We start from the raw sequence: 23,917 nt of genomic DNA on the forward strand, positions 1-23,917 counted from the left end.
TGCGGTACAAAGGAGATTTTTCTTTGTACTAGATATATATCAGCTTGTCTCTTTTTCTTGTACGCGGGACATAGTGCGCTGAGGATCATAGTATGATGGGTTCCTCCAGTTTTGCGTAGACTGTCTTAATTAGAAGATACTAGAACTACCCTTGGATAAGGGGACCAAAACTACCCTCTGCCTTGGTTAAAGGAACTAAACCTACCGTTTGTATAGCATAAGTGTACTAAAACCACCCCTTGTCTACCATAAGTGTACTAAAACTACCCTTTGTTTAGCATAAGTGTACTAAAACTACACTTTGCATTGTATAAGGATACTTAAATTACCCTTTGCTAGGGTAAGGAAACTATAGCTACCTTTTGTCTAGGGTACTAAAACAAACCTCTCCCTTGAGTAAGGGTATTAAAACGACCCTCTCCCTAGAGTATGGGCGCAATTTCTTCCCTTTGCCTAGAGTACAGGTAAGGTAGTGAAACAGTGGAAGTCCTTTACATACTGACTAAGACAATTTTAAGTCCATTGTGATACCACAGTAGAGACAGTTCAACTCGCCAAGCGAGGCGATTGTAGAAAGGGTACTAACACTTATCTCTCCCAAGAGTTAGGTTGCAAAAACCACACTTTCCATAGGGATAGGCTGCTAAAACTACCCTTTTTGTAGAATAAGGGTACCAAAACTACCCTTTCCCGAGAGTTAGGGAACAAAAACTACCCTACAATTACATTTCCCCTAGGGTAGGCGCACTAAAACACTAAGTAAGGGTATTAAAATTACCCTTTCCCTAGAGTAATGGTACTAAAACTACCCTTTTCCCATAGTAAAAGTGCTAAAACTACCACTTCCCTAAAGTAAGAGTACCAAAACCACCCTTTTCCCTAGAATAAGGATACCAAAACTATACATTCCCTAGAGTAACGGCACTAAAACTACCCTTTCCCCATAGAGAAGAGTACTAAAACTATCCTTTTCCTAGAGTAACGGTACTAAAACTACCCTTTCCCCATAGTAAGAGTACTAAAACTATCCTTTTCCTAGAGTAAAGGTTCTAAAACTACCCTTTCCCTTTAGAAAGAGTACTAAAACTATCCTTTCCCTAGAGTGACGGTACCAAAACTACCCTCTCCCCATAGTGCCTTTCCCTAGAGTAAAGGCACTAAAACTACCCTTTCCCTATAGTAAGAGTACTAAAAGTACCCTTTTTCTAGAGTGAAGGTACTAAAACTACCCTTTCCCTTTAATAAGAGTACTAAAACTACCCTTTCCCTAGAGTAAGAGTACCAAAACTACCCTTTTCCTAGAATAAGTGTGATAACACCACCCATTCCATATAGTAATGGTACTAAAACCACCTTTTCCCTAGGAAAAGGGCACTAAAACTATCATTTTCTTAGGGTAAGGGTACTAAAAATACCTATCCCTAGGATAAGTGTCTAAAACTACCCTTTCCCTAGGGAGGGGTACTAAGACTATCCTCTTCCCAGAGTAAGCGGGCTGAAACTACCCTTTCCCTAGGGAACTACCCGTGAACTTCCCTTTTCCTATAGTTAGGGTGACTAAGAATACCCTCTCCATATAGTAAGGATAGTAAAACTACCCTTTCGCTACCGTAAAGGTAGTAAAACTACCTTTTCCCTAGAGTAAAAGTACCTAAACTACCCTTTTTCTAGAGTAAGTGAGCTAAGGCTACCATTTCCCTAGAGTAAGGGTAGCAAACTACCCTTTTCCTGGAGAAGGGGTACTAAAACTATCCTGTCCCTAAAGTAAGTTTACTTAAACTACAATTTCTCTAAGGTAAGGGCACTAGAACTACCTCTTTCTTAGGGTAATGGTACTAAAACTACTTTTTCCTTAGGATAAGAGTGCTGAAACTACCCTTTTTTAAGATAAGAGTAATAAAACTAAATTTATTGCTTCCCTAGGTTAGGGGTTTGAAACTCCCCTTTCTCTAGGTTAGGGTTCTGAAACTAATTATTTGCATAGTTTAGGGTACTGAAACTACCCCTTACCTAGTTTAGGGTACTGAAATTACCATTTACCTAGGATCCTGGTTCTAAAACTACCCCTTACCTAAGGTACGGGTGGTAAAGCTACCCTTTACCTATGGTGATGAACCACTCTCACTCCCACACTTATTAAGGATGCTGAAGCTAGCCTTTCCTAGGGCAAGCGTAAAAATTCTATCGTTAACCTTGGACATGTACGAAATATGATGAGACGCAGGAGTATAGCCTATTTCATAGCCCGGCTTTTGCGGCTAACAGACCGGCACATGGTGGGGACACAATACCAGACATAAACCAAATATGGGGCATGGTATGGAATTTTGTGAGTAGTACAAAATACCTAACTTCGATTTTCTTTTTCGAATTTACTTTTAATGCCCTCCACCATAAGATGGGGATATACTAATTTCTTCATTCTGTTTGTAACTCTTGAGCCACTAGAGGGCGCACTTCTCATCCGATTTGGCTAAAATTTTTCATGAGGTGTTTTGTTATGACTTTCAACATTGTGCTAAGTATGGTTGAAATCGGTTCATAACATCATATAGCTACCATATATAACGATCTAGAATCCTGACTTCTTCAGCCAATAGAGGGCGCAATTCTCATCAGATTTTGTAAGAAGTTGTTTGTTATGACTTCCAACAACTTTACTAAGTATGGTTCAAATCGGTTCATAACCTGATATAGCTGCCATATAAACCGATCTTGACTCTTGACTTCTTGAGTCACTAGAGGGCGCACTTCTCATCCGATTTGGAAGAAATTTTTGCATGAAGTTTTTTGTTATGACTTTCAATAACTGTGCCAAATGTTGTTTTAATTGGTCCATAACCTGATATGGCTGCCATATAAACCGATCTGGGTTCTCGACTTCTTGATCCTCCAGAGGTAGCAATTATTATCCGATTAAGCTGTACAACAACTTTTCTCATAACCTTCTACATACGTGTTAATTGTGGTCAGAATCGGTATACTGCATGATACAGCTCCTATATAAATCGATCTCCCTGTTTTACTTCTTGAGCCCCTAAATGGCGCAATTTTTATTCGAATTGGCTGAAAATTTGCACAACGGCTTCTACTATGGTCTCCGTTTCCTTTTAACATATGTTTGCCTAAAAAGAGATACCGGGAAAGAACTCGACAAATGCGATCCATGATGGAGGGTGTATAAGATTCGCCCGGCCGAACTTAGCGCGCTTTTACTTGTTAGTATTTAAAGCTCACAACAAGCTGAACACTGGCTTTGGTGTACCTGGGGTAAGGTTACTTAAACTACTCTTTACTTATGGGAACTAAAAGCCACTCGGTAAATGGGAACAGGTCCCAAACCTGTCACGGGATAGGGCATCTGGTGATAGGGACCGGTCCCAGTTCTCGTCTCCTTACATGGAAAAACCTATCACTTTTATAAGGGTTTGTCGCTCGAGGTGACGAATTGCCACCATTCTAACTTCGTAGGACAGATCCTGGGACAGTTCGAAGCGAATGAGTATACTTTGCAAATATTGTAATTTTCAAGGAGATAACATTAGTTAACGAATACATTTAAAGAATAAACAATTTTTAACAATTATTAAGCGACTTTTTAAAAATATTACGAATCATAAGTTATGACAATTGAAACTTTACAATTTGGAACTTTGCATCCCTGTAGAATATGTCCTGTGACAGGTAACTAATTCTCCAGTTTAGGACCGGTATAATTGGGGCAATTGACTACACATTTCCCATAGGGGTTGGTATTAGAGGTGTGCACATGAGTCGTAAGTAGTCGTGTCACGCGTGAGTCACTCGATTCGTGAGTGAGATCTAAATCTAATCACGTGATCGTACGTGAGCGTGATTGATTTAAAATTCTTCATGCGTGACAGTGATTCACAACCCTAATCTCGACTTACGAGAAAATCACGAACCACAATATCACAACTGATAAGAAAATCACGACTTAGGATTTTTAATCTCTTCTGCTTACGGAAAAGTCGCTAAAATTTTTAATTGTTTCGCGAGCGAAATTTTACAGACATCAAATGTTTTTGTGCAACCCTAGAAACGCAAATAAAATTTTTACGCCATTTTCCTCACTATAATAAGAATACTAATTTTTGGTCTATTTTTATACCCACCACCGAAAAATGGAGATAAATTCATTTTGCATTCCGTTTGCAACACATCGAAATATTCATTTCCGACCGAAAATCAACGTAAAAATCTAGCCATGTCCGTCCGTCTGTCTGTTGAAATCGTGCTACAGTCTTTAAGTACAGAGCAATTGAGCTGAAATTTTGCACAGATTCTTTTTTTCCATAAGCGGGTTAAGTTCGAAGATGGTATATCGGACTATATCTTGATATAGCCCCAATATAGACCGATCCGCCGATTTATGGTCTTAGGCCTATAAATGCCGCATTTATTATCCGATTTTGATGAAAATTGGGACACTGAGTTGTGTTAGGCCAGTCGATATTCTTCTTTAATTTGGCTCAGATCGGTCCAGATTTCGATATATCCGCCATATAGAACGATCTCTCGATTTAAGGTTTTGGGTCCATAAAAGGAGCATTCATTGTTCGATTTTGCTGAAATTTGGGACAGTGAGTTGTGTTAGGCCCTTCGACATCCATTTTCAATTTGGTTCAGATCGGTCCAGATTTGGATATAGCTTCCCTATAGAGCGATCACTCGATTTAAGGTTTTTGGCCCATAAAAGGCGCATTTATATTTCAATGTCGCCGAATTTTGGAACAGTGAGTTATATTAGGCTCCTCGACATCTTTCGGCAATATGGCACAGATCGGTTCAGATTTGGATATAGCTGTCATATAGACCGATCTCTCGTTTTCAGGTCTTGGACTCATAAAAGGCACATTTATTGTCCGAATTCGCTGAAATTTGGGAAAATGAGTTGTGCTAGGCCCTTCGACAACTTCCTGCAATTTGGCCCCGATCGGTTTAGATTTGGATATAGCTGTCATATAGACCGATCTCTCGATTTAAGGTTTTCACCCCAACAAAGGCACATTTATAATCCGATTTCGGTGAAATTTGTCATATAGACCGATTTCTCGATTTAAGGTTTTGGGGCCATAAAAGGCGCATTTATTGTCCGATTTCGCCGAAATTTGGGACAGTGAGTTGTGTTAGGCTCTTCGACAATTTTCTGCAATTTGGCTAAGATCGGTCCAAATTTGGATATAGGTGCCATATAGACCGACCGCTCGATTTTAGATTTTGGCCCCAAAAAGGCATATTTATAATCCGATTTCGGTGAAATTTGACACATCCGTGTCGTATATGGTTCAGATCGGTCTATATTTAGATATACAATAGCTACCAAAAAGGCCAATAATTTGTTCTACAAAATTGAACATGTACGCTCAAAATCTGTGTTCAATTTGGCCCAAATTGGACCATATTTCGATATAGCTGCTAGGGGGCCTAAATTATGCATTTTTCACCGGATTATGACGAAAGGTGGTTTACATATATACCCGAGGTGGTGGGTATGCAAAGTTCGGCCCAGCCGAATTTAACGCCTTTTTACTTGATTTTGATCCATATTTCGTTTGAAAGTTAACCATGTCTCCCATAGTTCATTTAGATTCTTCAGATAATATGGCCGATAGTACATATCGGGCCAATTAATCCTTCGCTTACCACAACTGCAACCACCTCATAAATAAAGCGAATTCAAATTAATTTACCTAAAAACTTGCATGGGCCATTTAAAATGCCACAACAATCATAAATTATGGTGCCGGTCTGTTTGGTGGATATTTTAGAAAAAAGTAGACAATCATCTCTCAGCAACAAATCAAAGTAAGACGTTTCGAAATAGGGTAGCACCACCACAAGCAAAACTCCAAGAAATCGACTCAAAACAACAACAAAAAGCAAACAAAAACCACAATATATGGAGAGTTTCGCGGTTCATTTGATTAAGGCGCTTCGAAGCTCCACCAAAGGCTTTGCAGCCAAGATGTCAGCATTCCATCATTGCGAAGACAAAGAAACTGGGCAAAACTATTTTGCACAGGCCCAAGACGACTATGGCAACAACTCAAACTGACTGACATTCATTGGCCAGAAAGGATTTCTGCTCTCTCGCTCCTTATGCTTTTAGTTGTTGTTGTTGTGGTATAGCCTTAAAAACCGTGGGAAATATTTTGCAAAAAAGGTAATTTTTTCATAATTTTCGCATGTTATCCATACACAAAAAAAAAGCCAAACCCGAATCAGCAAAAAAAGAAACGCAGCGTTCATTCTGGCCCATTCAATATTTAATGGAACGTTAATAGCTTTACAAAGTTAAATTACCACCGTGGCGGCATTATCACGAGATTAGCTACGATTCAAGCGCTCTCAATGGCCTGATGGCTCTTTCGATGGGGCGTTCAATGATGATACACTTTCCTTGTGGCCCATAAAGTGCATGCCATGCAATGCTTTTCTTCGATCGTCCCATCTACTGGCTCTTATCTCAAATACATTCTTGTGCTGATAAGCGCCACAATTTAACACAATCGTAGTCGCATCATCATCATCCCATCCATGGACTATCTGGGCCATTATGTACACTCATCCCATCCATTCATGTTGGTCTCCTGATATTGCAGAGATGATGCACTCATTCACTTTGGCTTTTAAATGCAAACGACTCTGGTTATTTCACCATCATCCATCGATAAATTTATAAGCGATCAATTATCGATCGCTTAAAAATGTTGATTTTTTGGCCAACACCACCAAAAGCATCGTTTGGCCAGCCAGCACCAGCAGCAACACCAACCATTCCGGAACACGTTTCATTTGTGTATCAACATCCCCATCAACAATCGTCGTCGTACTCGTCGCCGTCACCATCATTGTCTTCATCAGCATATGCATTAGCCATGCAACGAACGAACGGGGGTTTAAAGAGATTTCATGATTTTAAACAATAATTCATGGAATATTTTTGTCCCACTTAATTTTAATAGAAAATATATGTTGATATTTATTTTTCATAAAAATTTTTTTCCAAAATTAAATTTCAAAGAAATTTGAATCTTAGTCTAAATAAGAATTTTTTTCATAGAAAAATTCTTCAGACTTGAGTTTGTGTAAAATTTTATAAATTTTTAATTTTTCTGGAAAATATTTAGAAAAAATTTGGTCAAAATATTTCTAAATAATTTTTATAGAAAATTTTGTGGAAATTTAGATTTCATAGAAAATCTGGTTGATATTATATTTTTGTAAAAAATTTCGGCAAAATTCGCTTTTCTCGTCGAAATTCGAATTTTCATAAAAAATGTTGTCGGAATTTTATTTTCATAAAAAATCTTTTAAAATTTTAGGATTCGAATATATATTGTCATGATTTGATTTTTATAAAAAGTCTCATCGGAATTTAGTTTTTGTAAAAAGTCTCTTCGGAATTTGGTTTTCATAGAAAATCTCGTCGAATTTTGGTTTTGCTAAAAAATTTCGTCCAAATTTGGGTTTGTCCGTCCAGCTGACAAGGAAAACCATATTTCGTCAGAATATGGTTTTCCTAGAAAATATTGTTCAAACGTTCGCCGAAATATCGTTTTCATAGAAAATCATGTCAAAATTTGATTTTCAAAGAAAAAAATTGTTGAAATTTGGATTTCACAGAAAATCTTGTCGAAATTAATTTTTTTGGAAAATATGGTAATAATTATTATTTCATACAATATTGCCGAAATTTGGTATCCATAAAATATTTCGTCGAAATTTGGATTTCATAGAAAATCTTGTCAAATTTTTGATTCTAATAAAAATTCTCGTCAAATTTGGATTTCACACAAAATCTCGTCGACATTTGGTTTTCTAAAAACATCTCGTCGAAATTTAATCTTCACCAAAATTCTACTCGGAATATGATTTTCGAAGAATATCTCGTTCAAATTAGGGTCTCGTACAAAATCTTGTCGAAATTTGAGTTTCCTAGAAAATCTTGTCAAAATTGCTTTTTCATAGAAAATCTTGTCAAAGTTTGATTTTCAAAAAAAATTTTGTCAAATTTTGGATTTCATAGAAAATCTTGTTGAAATTTGGTTTTAGTAAAGAATCTCGTCAAATTTGGAATTCACAGAAAATCTCGTCAACATTAAAATTTTATAGAAAAAATTTTCAATTTCTTTTGTGTAGAAATTCTCGTCGAAATTTGTTTTTCTAAACTTATTTCGTCGAAATTAAATTTTTACAAAAAATCTCCTCGAAATATGGTATCCGCAGAAAATTGCGTTTAAATTTCGGTTTTTTAGAAAATATCATCAAAATTTTATTTTTTAGAAAATCTCGTCGAATTTTGGTTTTCTAGAATATCTTGTCAAAACTTAATTTTCACAAAAAATCTCCTCGGATTTCATAGAAAACATTTGCGTTTTATAGAAAACTTTGACCAAACATTTTTTTTCATAGAAAATCTCGTCGAAATTTGGTTTTCATAGAAAATCTAGTCGCAAATCAAATTTCAAAGAAACTTTTTTGGAATATGGTGACATAGGAAATCTCGTAGACACTTGGTTTCATTAGAAATCTCGTCAAAATTTGGTTTTCGTAAAAAAATCTCTTTGAAATTTGGATTTTATAAATAATCTTGTCGGAATTTGGGTTTTTACAAAATATCCTCATAATTTATTTTCATAAAAAATCTCACCAGACTTTAATTTTTATAAAACATATAGTCGCAATTTGATTTTCGGAAAAAATTTCATAAAATTTTGGTTTCCATAGAAAATTTTGTCGAAATTTGGTTTTCATAGAAAATTCCGTCGAAATTTGGTTTTCATAGAAAATTCCGTCGAAATTTGGTTATTATAAAAACTTTACTCAAAATTTGGTTGTTATAAGAAATTTCGTTCAAATTTAGATGTTATAAAAGATCTCGTCGAAATTTGGTCTTAATAAAATATATCGTCGAAATTTTGATTTCAAAGATATTTTTGTCAGAATTTGAGCTTAAAGAATATCTCGTCGAAATGTGAATGTTATAAAAAAATTTCAATGCAGTTTAATTCTGATAAAAAAAATCTCGTCAAAAGCCAATTTTCATAAAAAATTTGACCAATATTTGGTTTTCATAAAAAATCTCATCGAGATTTGGATTTCATGAATCGCAATCTTGTTTTCATCGCAATTTTGTTTTCGTAAAAACTTTTCTTTAAAATTTGGATTTCATAGGGTTTCAGCATATAGGGGTTTTTACAAAATCTCGTTGAAATTCAAATTTCATAAAAAATATTTTCGACGATATTTTTATGAAATTTCATAGATAATTACGTCGAAATTTCATTTACATAAGAAAACTCGTCGAAATGTAATTTTTATAAGAATTCTCGTCTCGTCTAAATTTGGCTTTCGAAAAAAATCTCGTCAAAATCCAAAATCTAAATCCAATTCTCATAAAAAATTTGACCTAAATTTGGTTTCCACAAAAAATCTTGTCAAAATATGGAAAATCTCGTCGATATTTGGTTTTCATAAAATATCTTATCGAAATTTGGCTTTCATTGAAAAACTTGTATAATGAAAACATTTTTTCTTTTGAAATTGGTTTTCAAAAAAAATCTCGTCGAAATTGGGGTTCCTTAAGTATATCTCGTCGATAGTTGGATTTAAAAAAAAAATGCATCAAAATTTAGTTTTAATAAATAATCTGGTCGAAATTCGATTTTCAAAGAAAATTTCCTTGAAATTTGGTTTCCATATAAAATCTCGTCAAGATTCAGTTTTCAGCAAATCTCGTTCAAAAAGTCGATTGTAGAAAATCTCTGTGAACTTTGATTTTCATAAGAAATCTGGTCGAAATAGGGTTTTCATGGCAATTCTGTCGCAGTTTGGACTCCTTGGATAATCTTGCTGAAAATAGATTTTCATAAGAAATCTGGTTGAAATATGGTTTTTATGAAATTCTCATAAAAAATGTCGTCGAAAAAACAAATTAATTACAAAAATTCTCGTCGAAATTTGATTTTCATAAAAATTCTCGTCGGTTTCTATTGGTTTCTATTGAAAAACTTGTCGAAATTTGGTTACCATAGAAATTCTTGCAAAAATTTGGTTTTCATAGAAAATCCCGCCAAAATTTGGTTTTTATAAAAAATTTCGTCCAAATTTGGTTTTCATTGAAAAACTTATCAGAATTTGTTTATCATAAAAAATTCATATCGAAATTTAGTTTTCGACTTTTCTTTGAAAATTGATTTTCATAAAAAGTTTCGTTGAAATTTTGTTTTCATTAGAAAATATCGTCGATACTTGGTTTTAATAACGAATGCCGTCATAATTTAGTCTATTAAAAGATCTGGTCAAAATTCGATTTTCAGAGAGAATACTTTTTGAGATTTGATTTTCACAGAAAATCTGATCAAAATTCAACGTCCATAGAAAATCTTTTCGAAATTCGATTTTTAGAGAAAATTTCGTTAAAATGCGTTTTAATTGAAAATCTAGTCGAAATTAGTTTTCGGAATTCTGGTTGGAATTTGCTTTTCGGAAAAATCTCGTTAAAATTCGGTTTTCATAGAAAATCTCGTCGAAATTAAACTTTCATAGGAAATTTCGTCGAAATTAAACTTTCATATACAATTTCGTCAAAATTTGAATTTCATAGAAAGTCTGGTCAATTATTAGTTTTTATGAAAAATCTCGTCGAAATTTGGTTTTCATACAAAATTTTGTGGAAATTTAGATTTCAATGAAAATCTGATCAAAAATTAGATTTCATAGAAAATCTCGACGAAATTTTGTTTTCATAGAAAATCTCATAGAAATTAAGATTTTATGGAATATATGGTCGAAAATTGAATTTTATAGAAAATCGTGTCAAAATTTGGATTTTATAAAAAAAACTGATCGAAATGTGGTTTCCATTGTTTCCTCCGCTTAGACCACTGTTCATGACTTGCGTGTGTAACACTTTTCAATATCTCTTCCCCTAAGTGTTGTGGTGCAAGTAAATGATTCACCTTCCTTTTTGTTGGTATCACTAGCCCCCGCCCCCTCCCCCTGCATGCACTTGCACTCTAGATTCGCAAGACCAGAGACAAGCAATTTTGCTTATCAATTTTATGGGCCTCTTGTCTTATATTCTACAAATGCCCGAACACAGCCGACAACAAACGAGAGTAGATTATTGCATCCTGCTCCTGCAAATCAGTAACTATTGAAGAGATAAGCAACACATTTAAAAAGAAAACGATTTTTCGCTCAGTGTATAATAAGGCTTATGGGCTAAGGAGTCACACTACTTCTCATACAGGATCGGGAATTGTCTTTGTTCACATGGTGGTGGTGGTGGTTGGTTGTTGCTGGTCGGCTTTGATTCGATTATGAAGCTGTTAGCCACAACTTATTTCGCATTTATCGCCGTTTTACATCTTTGACTTAAAATCTTTATCGTGGTTTTGTAGCCGCTGTCAACGCAGCTGCATTGCAGGGCTAATGAGAAGAAGAAGAAGAAGTGGTGGTGATGATGCTGCTGCTGCTGCCGCCGCCGCCGCGGCTGCTGTGGCATTGGAATTTGTGAAACCAATTAAAATGCATTTTGTTTGTTGCATTATCATCGTCACATCACATTTTGGTTTTTATCACAATGTCCGGTCGGCATTCGGCCCTAGATATTGAATTTAAGTGCGGTTTAGTTTTTGCTTCAACAACAACAATAACACCAATAACAACAAAGAAAATTCCTTTGTGGCCAGGACGGAATGGCACGAATGTAAAGCAAAGCATCTGCAGTGCGTAAGACAGAAAAAAAAGAGGAGACAAATTTACGAAATTGATTTTAATGAAAGCCATTCTAATCTTAAATTTAAGTTGTAACGGAGAGGGAAGGAAGAGTAACAAGATGCATAGTTGATGAAATGAGCTATTTTCTGTGCCTATTTTCTTCATTTTTATTTGGGTTCCTTACACTTCCGGGAGATTTAATTCCATCCAACTACAGTCCACTAGAAGGGTCTACCGGAGTTGTACAAGTGAAGTAAAAGAAAAATTAGGGAAATTAAATTTAAATTTTCTTATAAGAAAACTTTAAACTTTTTATGACAGATTTTGGACAAGATTTCTATGAAACCCCTAATAACCTCTTAGGGGATACAAGTTTCGACGAGAATTTCTACAAAATCCTAGTTTTGGTAAAATTTCAACCAGATTTTCTATGAAAACCAAATTTCAGCGATATTTCCTATGACAACCAATGTTCGACAAGATTTACAATAAAAAACATTTTTTTTGCGAAACCCAATTTTTTCTATGGAAAACAAATTTATATTGCACTTGTGAATTAAGACGTCTTTAAAAGCCCTATTCAAATTCAAATTCAGATGTTGGATTGCTTTGTAAAGCACCATGATCCTATTGACAAATTCCGCTGATGAAGATTCTTGGCGAATCAGAAATCGCGATACGGATAGCCGTTCAAATGCTTCTTAGCAACATCACACATTTTGCCTTACTTTTGAAAGTTCTTTGCAGAGCTATTCTTTGAATAGAAGACATTGAACAAAATGGTATATAGCCGCAATGGAATGTAAAAAAAAAAAACAAATTTCGGAAATGTTTACACCGACAGCCAATTTCTGACTAGAGTTTCTATGCCAACCAAGTTTTGACCAGATTAACAACGAAAACCAAATGTCAACGAGATTTTCTGGGAAACTAAATTTCGACGAGGTTTTTGAAGAAAACCAAGATTTTACATGATTTACAGTGTAAATCAAGTTTCGAAACGCTTTTCTACGAAAATCAAGTTTGGCACAATTTTCAGTTAAAAATTAAATTTTGATAGGAGTTTTTAATGAACTTAAATTTTTACAAGATTTTCTATTAAAACCAAATTTCTATTTTTTTGTCTGTTAGGGCGATATTATTAAATGTTAAAATTTTTGTGTGTTTCTCTTTCGAGACGAGCTCAATGATCGGAGATGCAAATGGAAAAGGAAAGCTAAAGATAATATCACACACTAACCACGATGGGACGCGTTTCGTCTTTGGTTAGTGGACTTTTCAACCATATTAGGTGTGATGGCTTCAAGGGCCATGCGTTGGTATGTTGTATTTGAATCGTATTAATAACGAAAGCGCATCTATGATACAATTACCACATTAAGCAAGCTCGACCACCCTGCTTATTAGCTGTACTTTTCCCAATGCATGTATTTTTGTGTAATGACAGACATTCTATCTGTAATAAATTACACTTCCTCCGTACTACACATGATTTTGTGCATCTGTTGGAAGTTGTATTTATGGTTCGAACGCTAAGACAACGGCAATGGCTCTCGCTGTTGCTCCGTGTGCCCAGGTTCGAATCCTGGCCGGGCTCTGCCGAATTTTTAAATTTTCGAGTTTTTTTTTTCAGCCGTGGTTATCCGCATAAAAAAGGAACCCCCTAAAGATTGAGCTTAAACTTTAATCGGACTGCACTCATTGATATGAGAGAAGTATCCCATGTTCATTATTGGAAAGTTCATGGAAAATTAAGTAGTTCACTTTGAACTTTTCTATGGAGAAATGTTCATTTTTAACTTTTTTAAGAAAAGAGTTAATTTTCGACTCTTTCATTTTGAATTTTACTAAGATAAAAATTCATTTTGAATATTTTTTAAGAAAAATTTCATTTTGTTAGTTTCGAAAATTTAAAAAAAAAACGTTCATTTTAATCTTTTCTTAAGAGTAAAGTTCATTTTAAACTTTCTTAAGAGATAAATTCTTTATAGAGAAAAGTTGATTCTAAAATTTTCTAAAAGTTAATTTTTAACTTTTCTTAACAGAAAAGATCATTTTGAACTTGTCTTAAGAGTAAAGTTAATTTCGAAAATTTTTAAGAGAAAAATTCATTTTGAAACTTTTTAACCGAATGTTCCATTTTGAACTTTTTTTACGAGAAAATTTAATTTTTCATTTTTACTTTTCTTAAGAGTAAATATCATTTTGAACTTTTCTTAAGAAAAGAGTTAATTACGAACTTTTTTTAAGAGAAGAGTTCATCTTGAACTTTTCTTAAGAGAAAAACTAATTTTGAATTTTCTTGAAAGAGTTTCGTCAATTTTCAATTTTTCTTAAGGAAAAAGTTCATTTTGAACTTTTTTAGAGGAAAGCTCATTTTGAACTTTTTTTAGAGAAAAGTTCATTTGGAATTTTTTTAGAGAAAAGTTCATTTTGAACTTATTTTAGAGAAAAGTTACCTTTGAACTTTTTTTTGGAGAAAAATTCATTTTGAACTTTCTTTGGAGAAAAATTAATTTTAAACTTTTTTTAGAGGAAAGTTCATTTTGAATTTTTTTATCGAGAAAAGTTAATTTTAAAGTTTTCTTAAGAGAAAAGTTAGCTTTGAACTATTTTATACAGAGAAAAGATCACTTTCATTTAAAATTCTCTTAAAAATTGATTTTGAAACTTTCTTTAGAGAAAAGTTTATTTCGAACTTTTCGTAAAAGAAAAGTTCGTTTTGAACTTTTCGTAAAAGAAAAGTTCGTTTTGAACTTTTCTTAAGGGTTAAGTTAATATTAAACATTTTTTTTTAGAATAACTTTATCTTGAACTCTACAAAAAGGAAAAGTTCAATTTGAACTTCATTTTAAACTATTCATTACAAAAATTTTATTCTGATTTCTTTTCTAGATTGTCAAACTTCCAAATCTTTCAAATCAAAATTCTTGGTAATTTGCACATAATTTTATGACATATTTTCACGTTGTTTAAAACATTTGCCTCGAACTCTTTTTCATCACTCAACTGCAAAAAAAAACACTCTATGCCCAAATGTGTTGCCGTTATAGCCCCCCAGGTGAGATTCACTACTAGTACAGCATGAGTTAGGTACCTATGGCTCAAAAGAAACTAAAAAAAAAACAGCACTCGCCATAATCTTCTCAGCATATCTGACAAATTTCTTGACATGCGTTTTGTTTGTTAAGACGCCACTTTCAAATTGGCACGTACTTCATGGAGTTGAATGGAATCATTTGTGAATTTTATGATGATGTGTTGTTATAAACGCTGCCACACATCACAACCACCGAATCAAAAGCGGTGCTTATCGAAAATGTAAGATCACCTCTTGACCTTGAGCATACCAACATGTTAACAAAACACAAAAGCAATCCAGTTTAAAACTTTGGCTAATTCTATGGACGTTTTGTGTTTTTTGTTTTTTTTTTTTTGTTGTTTTTATTTTTGGGTAACATTGCAGATGAGTTGGGGTGTGGCCTTATGGCCACATTATGTTTATGCTGAATGACAAGAATATCCCCATGTCATATCTTGAAGATCTTCATTACTGCAGCTACTTTCAGAACACACTAACCATAAGTAAGTCTCTGAAATATAATTTTTTTTTGTTTTTTTGACCCAAAACACAAGAATGTATGCTAAACTGAGGTTAATGGCTTAAACTACTAAAACCCAAAAATATGTCATTTCACAATGATAGAATGAACGAAAATGAGCTACATATTCCAACAAAGTCACAGTGTTACTAAACTTTCCATGAACATTCCATTAAGCAACAGGGGATGCAAATTGCAAATTTTGCCCATGAAAATTCCTCTTAGGAACATGGGCAAACTTCTCATATATCAATGAGTGCAGTCCGATTCAAGTTTAAGCTCAATGATACGGGGCCTCATTTTTATAGCCGAGTCCGAACGGTGTGCCGCAGTGCGACACCTCTTTGGAGAGAAGTTTTACATGGCATAGTACCTCACAAATGTTGCCAGCATTAGGAGGGGAAAACCACCGCTGAAAATTTTTTCTGATGGTCTCGCCAGGATTCGAACACAGGCGTTCAGCGTTAAAGACGAACATGTTAACCTCTGCGCTACGGTGGCCTCCTAGGGGATACTTCTCTCATATCAATGAGTGCAATCCAATTAAAGTTTTGAGCTCAATGATAAGGGACCTCCTTCTTGACAACGATACCATACGGCTTGACGCATAGCGACACCACTTGGTAGAGAAGTTTATAACATGGCAGTATACCTCAAGGAAAAAGCATCACCATTCTTGAGAGCATTCAACTTTTACCTCAAGATAAGCCTTAGCTTAATACCATTCGAGAGGGTTTTCTATAAAATTTCTAATCTTTTGTATAGCTCCTATATAATCCAGTCCCTAAACACTGTGTCTCCAATTTGTGCCACCGGCAGTCCGATTGTTGGTCTGTCATCCACTGTGAAATAATTTTGATTGCTCTTTATCGCCACTCATCTTAAATTGTGCATTTATGCAAAAACAAATTTAAATACATTAAAAAAAAAAATACTTTATGGTTATATTGTTTTAAGAGACATTTTGTCTGCCTGTGCCAATCAACAATCTGCCAAAAAATTTTTCAAGTTTTCTTACCAATGCATTTGCAGAGCCATAAATTTGTTTTAATTACTTTTTATATCTCGTATACCTAAAAATAACCAAGAAGCTTTGAAAATGAAACATTTGATTTTAATAAACGCCATTAAGACCGGAATCTGTAGCAATTCTTAGAATGAGGTTTAGCCAAAACCCAAGATATCTCTTGTCTTTTGTCTATAAAAATGCAGTAGCATTTCATGCGAAAATCTGTTGATATACTTAAAATGCCATTTACCGCCTTAATGCTGTGTTAAGTGAGTGATTTAATCACTTTGCAGTTAAGCATGGAATCAAGGTTAACGATTTAACAAAATCAAATGCCATTTGGCATTGCTTCAATTAGGAAAGCCGATGCATGCGAAAGAACAGTCATACATAAGAGTGTGGTCATTGAAGTTAATTCGCCAATTTGTATGCCCTCCACCATAGGATGGGGGTATACTTATATCATCATTCTGTTTGTAACTTCTCGAAATATTGCTCTGAGACCCTAGAAAGTATATATTGGGTTGCCCAAAAAGTAATTGCGGATTTTTTAAAAGAAAGTAAATACATTTTTAATAAAACTTAGAATGAACTTTAATCAAATATACTTTTTTTACACTTTTTTTCTAAAGCAAGCTAAAAGTAACAGCTGATAACTGATAGAAGAAAGAATGCAATTACAGAGTCACAAGCTGTGAAAAAATTTGTCACCGCGACTATATGAAAAATCCGCAATTACTTTTTGGGCAACCCAAAATATTCTTGACCTTCCTGTCATTTTTAGTCGATCTTGCCATGTCCAGCCGTCTGTCTGTCGAAAGCACGCTAACTTTCGAAGGACTAAAGCTAGCCGCTTGAAATTTTGTACGAATACTTTTTATAACAACAACAACTGTGCTAAGTATGGTTGTATGGTCCAACAACTCTGCTAAGTATGGTTGAAATCGGTTCATAACCGGATATAGCTGTCGTATAAACCAATCTGGGGTCTTCAATTATTCAGCCTCTAGAGGGCGCAGCTCTTATCCAATTTGCACGAGGTGTTTTGTTAAGACTTCCAGCAACTATGCAAAGTATGGTTCAAATCGGTCTATAACCTGATATAGCTGCCATATAAACCGATCTTGAATCTTGACTTCTTGAGCTACTAGAAAGTGTAATTCTTATCCGATTTGACTGAAAATTTGCGAGACGTATTCTCTTGTGACTCCCAACAACTGTGCAAAATACGGTTCTGAATGGCCCATAACTTGATATAGCTGCCATATAAACCGATCTGTGATCTTAGCTTCTTGAGTCTCTAGGGGTCGCAATAATTATCCGATTTGGCTGAGATTTTGTACAACGACTTTTCTCATGACCTTCAACATACGTTTCAATTGTGGTCTGAATCGGTTTATTGCCTGATACAGCTCCCATAAAAAACGATCTCCCTATTTTACTTCTTGAGCCCCAAAAAGGCGCAATTTTTATTCGAATTGGCTGAAATTTTACACAACGACTTTTACTATGGTCTCCAACATTAAGTTCAATTATGGTCCGAATCGGACGATAACTTGATATTATAGCTCCAATATCATAGCAATTATTTCCTTTTAAGTTTGCCTAAAAAGAGATTTTTATATATAAAAATCAATTTGTGTTTGTTTGTAGGTTTGTTTGTTTGTTTGTTTGTATGTTTGTGTGTTTCTAATAGACTCAGAAACGGCTGAACCGATTTTCTTGAAATTTTCACAGATGGTGTACAATGACCCCGTGGTGAAAATAGGGTACTACATTTTTTGATATCTGAAGGGGGCGCGGACCCTCCCCCTTACCCTAATTTTCTAAAACACTAGATCTCAGAGATGGGTGGTGCGATTTAAGCGAAATTTTGTGTGCTCTCATATAGTACACTAAAAATAAAAATTTGGTATCCAAATTTCGGATGGGGTTCCTAGGGGGGCTGCCCCACCCTCAAACTTAACAAACATATATTTAGGCCAATCACGACAATATGGGACTCAAATGAAAGATATTTATGCTTAGAAAACGTATCTGATATCCAATTGTCGGACCATCTGCTAGGGGGACCACCCAAGCCTCAAAACACCCCAAAATCGGACATATTTACCGATCATGGGAATATGGGACTCAAATGAAAGGTATTTGCGAGTAGAATAGGAATCTGATATCGTAATTTGTGGGACCATGTTTCTGGGGGTCCACCCCTTCCCCAAAACACCCCCCAACCAGGACTTATTTACTGACCATGGGAATATGGGGCTTAAATAAAAGGTATTTGAATGTAGAATCCGAATCTGATTGGGGTTGCTCAAATTAAGGGTATTTGGGGCCAAGTGTCTGGGGGACCACCTCACCCCTGAAAGCACCACTAAATCAGATATCATGAGAATATCGGGCTGAAATAAAGTATTTTAAGAATGGAGTCGAAGAAGACAAGCGATATACTATTTTCGTAGCATGGTATTTCACTAAAAGCTTTTTAATTGTCGAAAATAAATATTCCAAGGAAACTTTTGTTCCATATAAAGTAAAAGAAGGCGCAGCGGAGCGGGCCCGAGTCAGCTAGTATATAAATATAGTCTGATATAGACCATATTTGAATCAGATGTCGGGAGCCCTAAAACTACACACTGTATCAAATTTCAGCGAAATCGTATAAAAAATAAATCATTTATGGGCATTAGACCCTTTATCGAAAAATCGGTCTATATAGCAGCTATATCCAAATATGGTCCGATTTTGCCCGTTCAGTAAATTAACCAGAGTGCATCAATTATTACAACAGGCGGACGGACAGACAGATAGACGGGCAGACACGCGGTCATCGTTAAATCGTCTTAGAATTTTACGACGATCCGAAATATATATACTTTGTAGGGTCAGAAATTGATATTTCGATGTGTTGCAAACGGAATGACTAAATGAATATACCCCTATCCTACGGCGGTGGGTATAAAAAAAAACAATATGTGAGAGAACTCCACCTGTCGGAAAATTGCCCTCAAGAATCTAACAGTTATCTTGGCATCTGAGGGAAAATAACAGAATGTATCGTAATAGGTCTTCATTGGAAAATAAGCGAAAAAAACCAAATCGATTGGCTTGGACATGCTGACAGTATGTCTAACATTTCATTTCGAAAGATTAATAGGAGAACGGAATAGAAAACAAATGATGTTCACATAAAACCCTATCAAAAGTAATGAAATCAAATTTAAATGCGTCATTAAAACTAGACTACAAAAAAGATTCAAAATGATGAGCAAAAGCATGCTAAATTCTGCCGGGCCGCATCTTATATGCTCCCAAACATGGATCGCATTCGTCAAGTTCTTTGCCCTGTATCTCTTTATAGGCAAACAAGGGATAACGCATAAAATTTACCAACCTATTAAAGCTTTATCAGGTTATAGGCCAATTCAGGCCATATATCGATTTAGACCATACTTGCCACAGATGTTGGAAGTCATAACAAAAGCCTTGGCGCATTCAGCCACATCGAATGAGAATTGCGCACTGTAAAGGCTCAAAAAGTCAAGACCCGAGATCGGTTTATATGGCAGCTATGTCAGATTATGAACCGATTTAAACAGGTTATGGACCGTTTTGAACTATTCTTGCCACAGTTATTGGACGTCATTACAAAACACATAATGTAAAATTTCAGCCAAATCGGATAAGAATTGTGCCCTCTAGTCCCTCAAGAAGTCAAGATCCAAGATAGGTTTAATTAGTAGCTCTATCAGATTATAGACCGATTTAAAACATACGTAACACAGTTTTTAGAAGCCATAGCAGAACACAATGTGCAAAATATTAACCAAATCGGGTAAGAATTGCGCCCTCTAGAGGCTAAAGAAGTCAAGACCCCAGATCGATTTATATGGTAGCTATATCAGGTTATGGACCATTTTTAATTATACTTGGCACTGTTGTTGGAAGTCATAACAAAACACGTCATGCAAAATTTCAGCCAAACCGGATAAGAATAGCGCCCTCTAGAGGCTCAAGAAGTCAAGAACCCAGATCGGTTTATATGGCAGCTGTATCAAAACATGGGCCGATATAGCCTATTTACAATCCCAACCGACCTTCATTAATAAGAAGTATTTATGCAAAATTTTAAGCGGATAGCTTTGCTCCTTCGGCCGAATCTTGGGAACCTACCACCATGGATTCTGCTAAAATATGGGAGCTATATCTGGTTATAGACCGATTTGGACCGTACTTGTCACAGTTTTTGAGTGACATAACAGAACACTATGTGCAACAGGTCAGCCAAATCGGACGATAATTGAGGCTTCCAGAGGCTGAAGAAATCAATTCGGGAGATGGGTTTATATGAGAGGTATATCAGGTTATAGCCCCATTTGGACGGTACTTAACACAGTTGTTGGAAGGTACGACGGAACACTATGTGCAAAATTTCAGCCAAATCGGACAAAAATTGCTGCTTCCAGTGGCTCAAGAAGTCACATCGAGAGGTCGATTTATATGGGAGCTATATCAGGTTCTTGACCGATTTGGACCGTACATGGCACAGTTGTTGGAAGTCACAACGGAACACTATGTGCAAAATTGGTCAAAAATTGCGGCATCCAAGGGCTCAAGAAGCCATATCGGTAGATCGGTTAATATGGTAGCTATATCTAAATCTGAACCGATATGGCCCATTTGCAATCACCAATGACTTACATTAAAACTAAGTATCTGTGCAATATTTTAAGTGTCTAGCTCTACGCGTTCGACCCCTATAGTGATTTCGACAGACGGACGGACGGATATGACTAGATCGAGTCAGAATTTCGAGACGATCCAAAAAAATATATACTTTATGGGGTCGTAAATCAATATTTCGAGGTGTTACAAACGGAATGACTAGCTAAGTATACCCCCATCCTATAGTGGTGGATATAAAAATGTTTAAGATTAAAAATTTTTAACTAAAAACTGCATATTAAATATGAATACAAAATTTTAATTTAACCTGTAAGCCAGTGTCAATCATTAAAAACAAAATATTCAGCACATGACAATTGCGAATAACCCCAAACAACCTTAGAATACTACCCCAAAGTATTAATCAAAAAACACTGATAACATGGCCTCGTAATATTCCGGCAATAAGCATAACGTAGGAAAAAGCTCGCCCCGCCACTTATTCTAGTTTAGAATTTCAAAGTGCTTAAACCAAAACTCAGCCGACATGAAGTCAAACAAGCCATTCAAAGTGTTAATCTTTTGGTGTGTAATGGGAGTAAGAGTTAGCTAACATATCTCATTGAAAGGATATTCTCAAAATATGAACCCTTCTTAGCTTACTGTGGCATCCCTGGCCGACACTGAGGAAAAAGAAACATTGGGCGAGCCAACAACAACAACTGAATTTAACCAGCCCTTGGAAGAAACAACAGAAATCTCGGAAACGGCTAGCATCACCGAAACTGTTATAGAGACCACCACAGATTCAGGTGGTGTAGAGGAGAGCAGCACTCCCACTGTAATCACCACAACTCCCTCTATCCCCTTGGACACCTATGCTGTACAGCAAATGAACTCAGTGCTAAATCATGTGCTTAGAACCGCTCATGCCTTTGTCAGTCAGGTGCTGCAAGAATCTCAAAATTCCGTTTATCCTAGGGACAAATTGAAAACTTATGCTGAAAATCTGCAAAAAGTTCTTAATGCCGAAGATGATGATGATGAAGATAATTTAGACGATAGAGAATTCTACTACAGCATTATGCTGAAAAAGTTGAACTTCTTAAAGGGAAAATCCACTAAAAACTTGCAAACCTATTTGCCCTCTGATTGGGTTGAACCCTACCACAAAGCCAAACACGACCTTTTGGGCTGGCTCGATCAAGCCTCAGAAGAGATGCACAGCCAATTTGTCACATACATCTCCGATGAGGAGGATCATGTCAAACATCAGTATTTTAATGAAATATTTGATGATATTTCACGTCTGAATCATTTAAATCAGAAATTATCAATACTTTTAGATGCGGTGAAAGTTGCCACAAATCGAAAAACGGTAACCTTCATGGATTTGTATATGTCTTAGGAGACGTCTATTGGTAAATCTTGTTAACACAAATATACATATGTTAATTATAAGTTTAAGTAAAGTAAATAAAGTTCTAAGAAAAAAAACGACACAAAGTTCGACTTGCCTTTCATCTGTCAATCCGTACATCTGTCTGTAATCTACCCTTGGTGGCATCCACAGAATTTATTTATTTATTTATTCTACACAGAATTTAAGGATTTTTTCATAAATCCATCCATAATTTATTTTTTACATAATATGCATGAATCAAACTTAAAATACATGAACAAGTTCTTCCATTGATGTGCAAGCCGGCATTTTTTCGAAAATGTGTAAAAATTTCAAAACCCCCAAATTATTTTTTTTATTTTTCCCTACGTTTTCATTTTGTCATTCCGTTTGCAACACATCGAAATAACCATTTCCGACCCTATAAAGTATATATATTCTTGACCAGCGTAAAAATCTAAGGCGATCTAGACATGTCCGTCCGTGTGATGAAATCACGCTACAGTCTTTCAAAATAGAGATATTGAGCTGAAACTTTGCACAGATTCTTTTTTTTTGTCCATAAACAGGTTAAGTTCGAAGATGGGCTATATCGGACTATATCTTGATATAGCCCCCATATAGACCGATCCGCCGATTTAGGGTCTTAGGCCCATAAAAGCCACATTTATTATCCGATTTTGCTGAAATTTGGGACAGTGAATTGTGTTAGGCCCTTCGTCATCCTTCGTCAATTTGGCTTAGATCGGTTCAGATTTGGATACAGCTGCCATATAGACCGATTTCTTGATTTAAAGTTTTGGGTCCATAAAATGCTAATTTATTGTCCGATGTCGCCGAAATTTGAAACAGTGAGTTAGGTTAAGCCCCTTGACATACTTCTGCAATACCGCACAGATCGGTCCAGATTTAGATATAGCTGCCATATAGACCGATATCTAGCTTTTAGGTTTTGGGGCCATAAAAGACGCATTCATTGTCCGATGTCGCTGAAATTTGAGACAGTGAGTTAAGTTAGGCTCTTTGACGTCCTTCCTCAATTTTGCCCAGATCGGTCCAGATTTGAATATAGCTGCCATATAGACCGATCTCTCGATTTAAGGTTTTGGGCCCATAAAAGAGGCATTTATTGTCCGATTTCGCTGAAATTTGGGACAGTGCTTTGTGTCAGGCTCTTCGAAATTTTTGTGCAACTTGGCCCAAATCGGTCCAGATTTGGATATAGATGCCATGTAGACCGATATCTCGATTTAAAGTCATTGCCCCATAAAAAGCGCATTTATAATCGGATTTGTTTGTTAAGTAACAGAAAAGCAAAAAAAAAAACAAGTAAAGCCGTGCTAAGTTCGGGTGGGCCGAATCTAATATACCCTCCACCATGGATAGCATTTGTCGAATTCTTTCCCGGTATCTCTTCTTAGACAAACAAAGGATAAAAGAAAAGAATTGTGCTAATTGAATTGAATATTGTAGACCACAGTAGAAGTC

At 35.5% G+C, this 23,917-nt stretch overlaps 2 protein-coding genes across 2 annotated transcripts in view; both read left to right on the plus strand.

Annotated features, from left to right (window-relative positions):
• Window positions 1–23,917, plus strand: part of LOC106087586 (protein Wnt-10b) — an 87,981-nt gene that overhangs the window by 9,690 nt on the left and 54,374 nt on the right. The window lies entirely within an intron of this gene.
• Window positions 21,517–22,533, plus strand: LOC106087596 (uncharacterized). The gene is made up of 2 exons (XM_013252694.2): window positions 21,517–21,625; window positions 21,686–22,533. The coding sequence occupies exons 1-2, from the start codon at window positions 21,575–21,577 to the stop codon at window positions 22,433–22,435; spliced, it is 801 nt and encodes a 266-aa protein (XP_013108148.1). The 5' UTR covers window positions 21,517–21,574; the 3' UTR covers window positions 22,436–22,533.

This window comes from Stomoxys calcitrans, chromosome 3 (genome assembly GCF_963082655.1).
Source record: "Stomoxys calcitrans chromosome 3, idStoCalc2.1, whole genome shotgun sequence".
Classification (NCBI taxonomy): Eukaryota; Metazoa; Arthropoda; class Insecta; order Diptera; family Muscidae; genus Stomoxys; species Stomoxys calcitrans.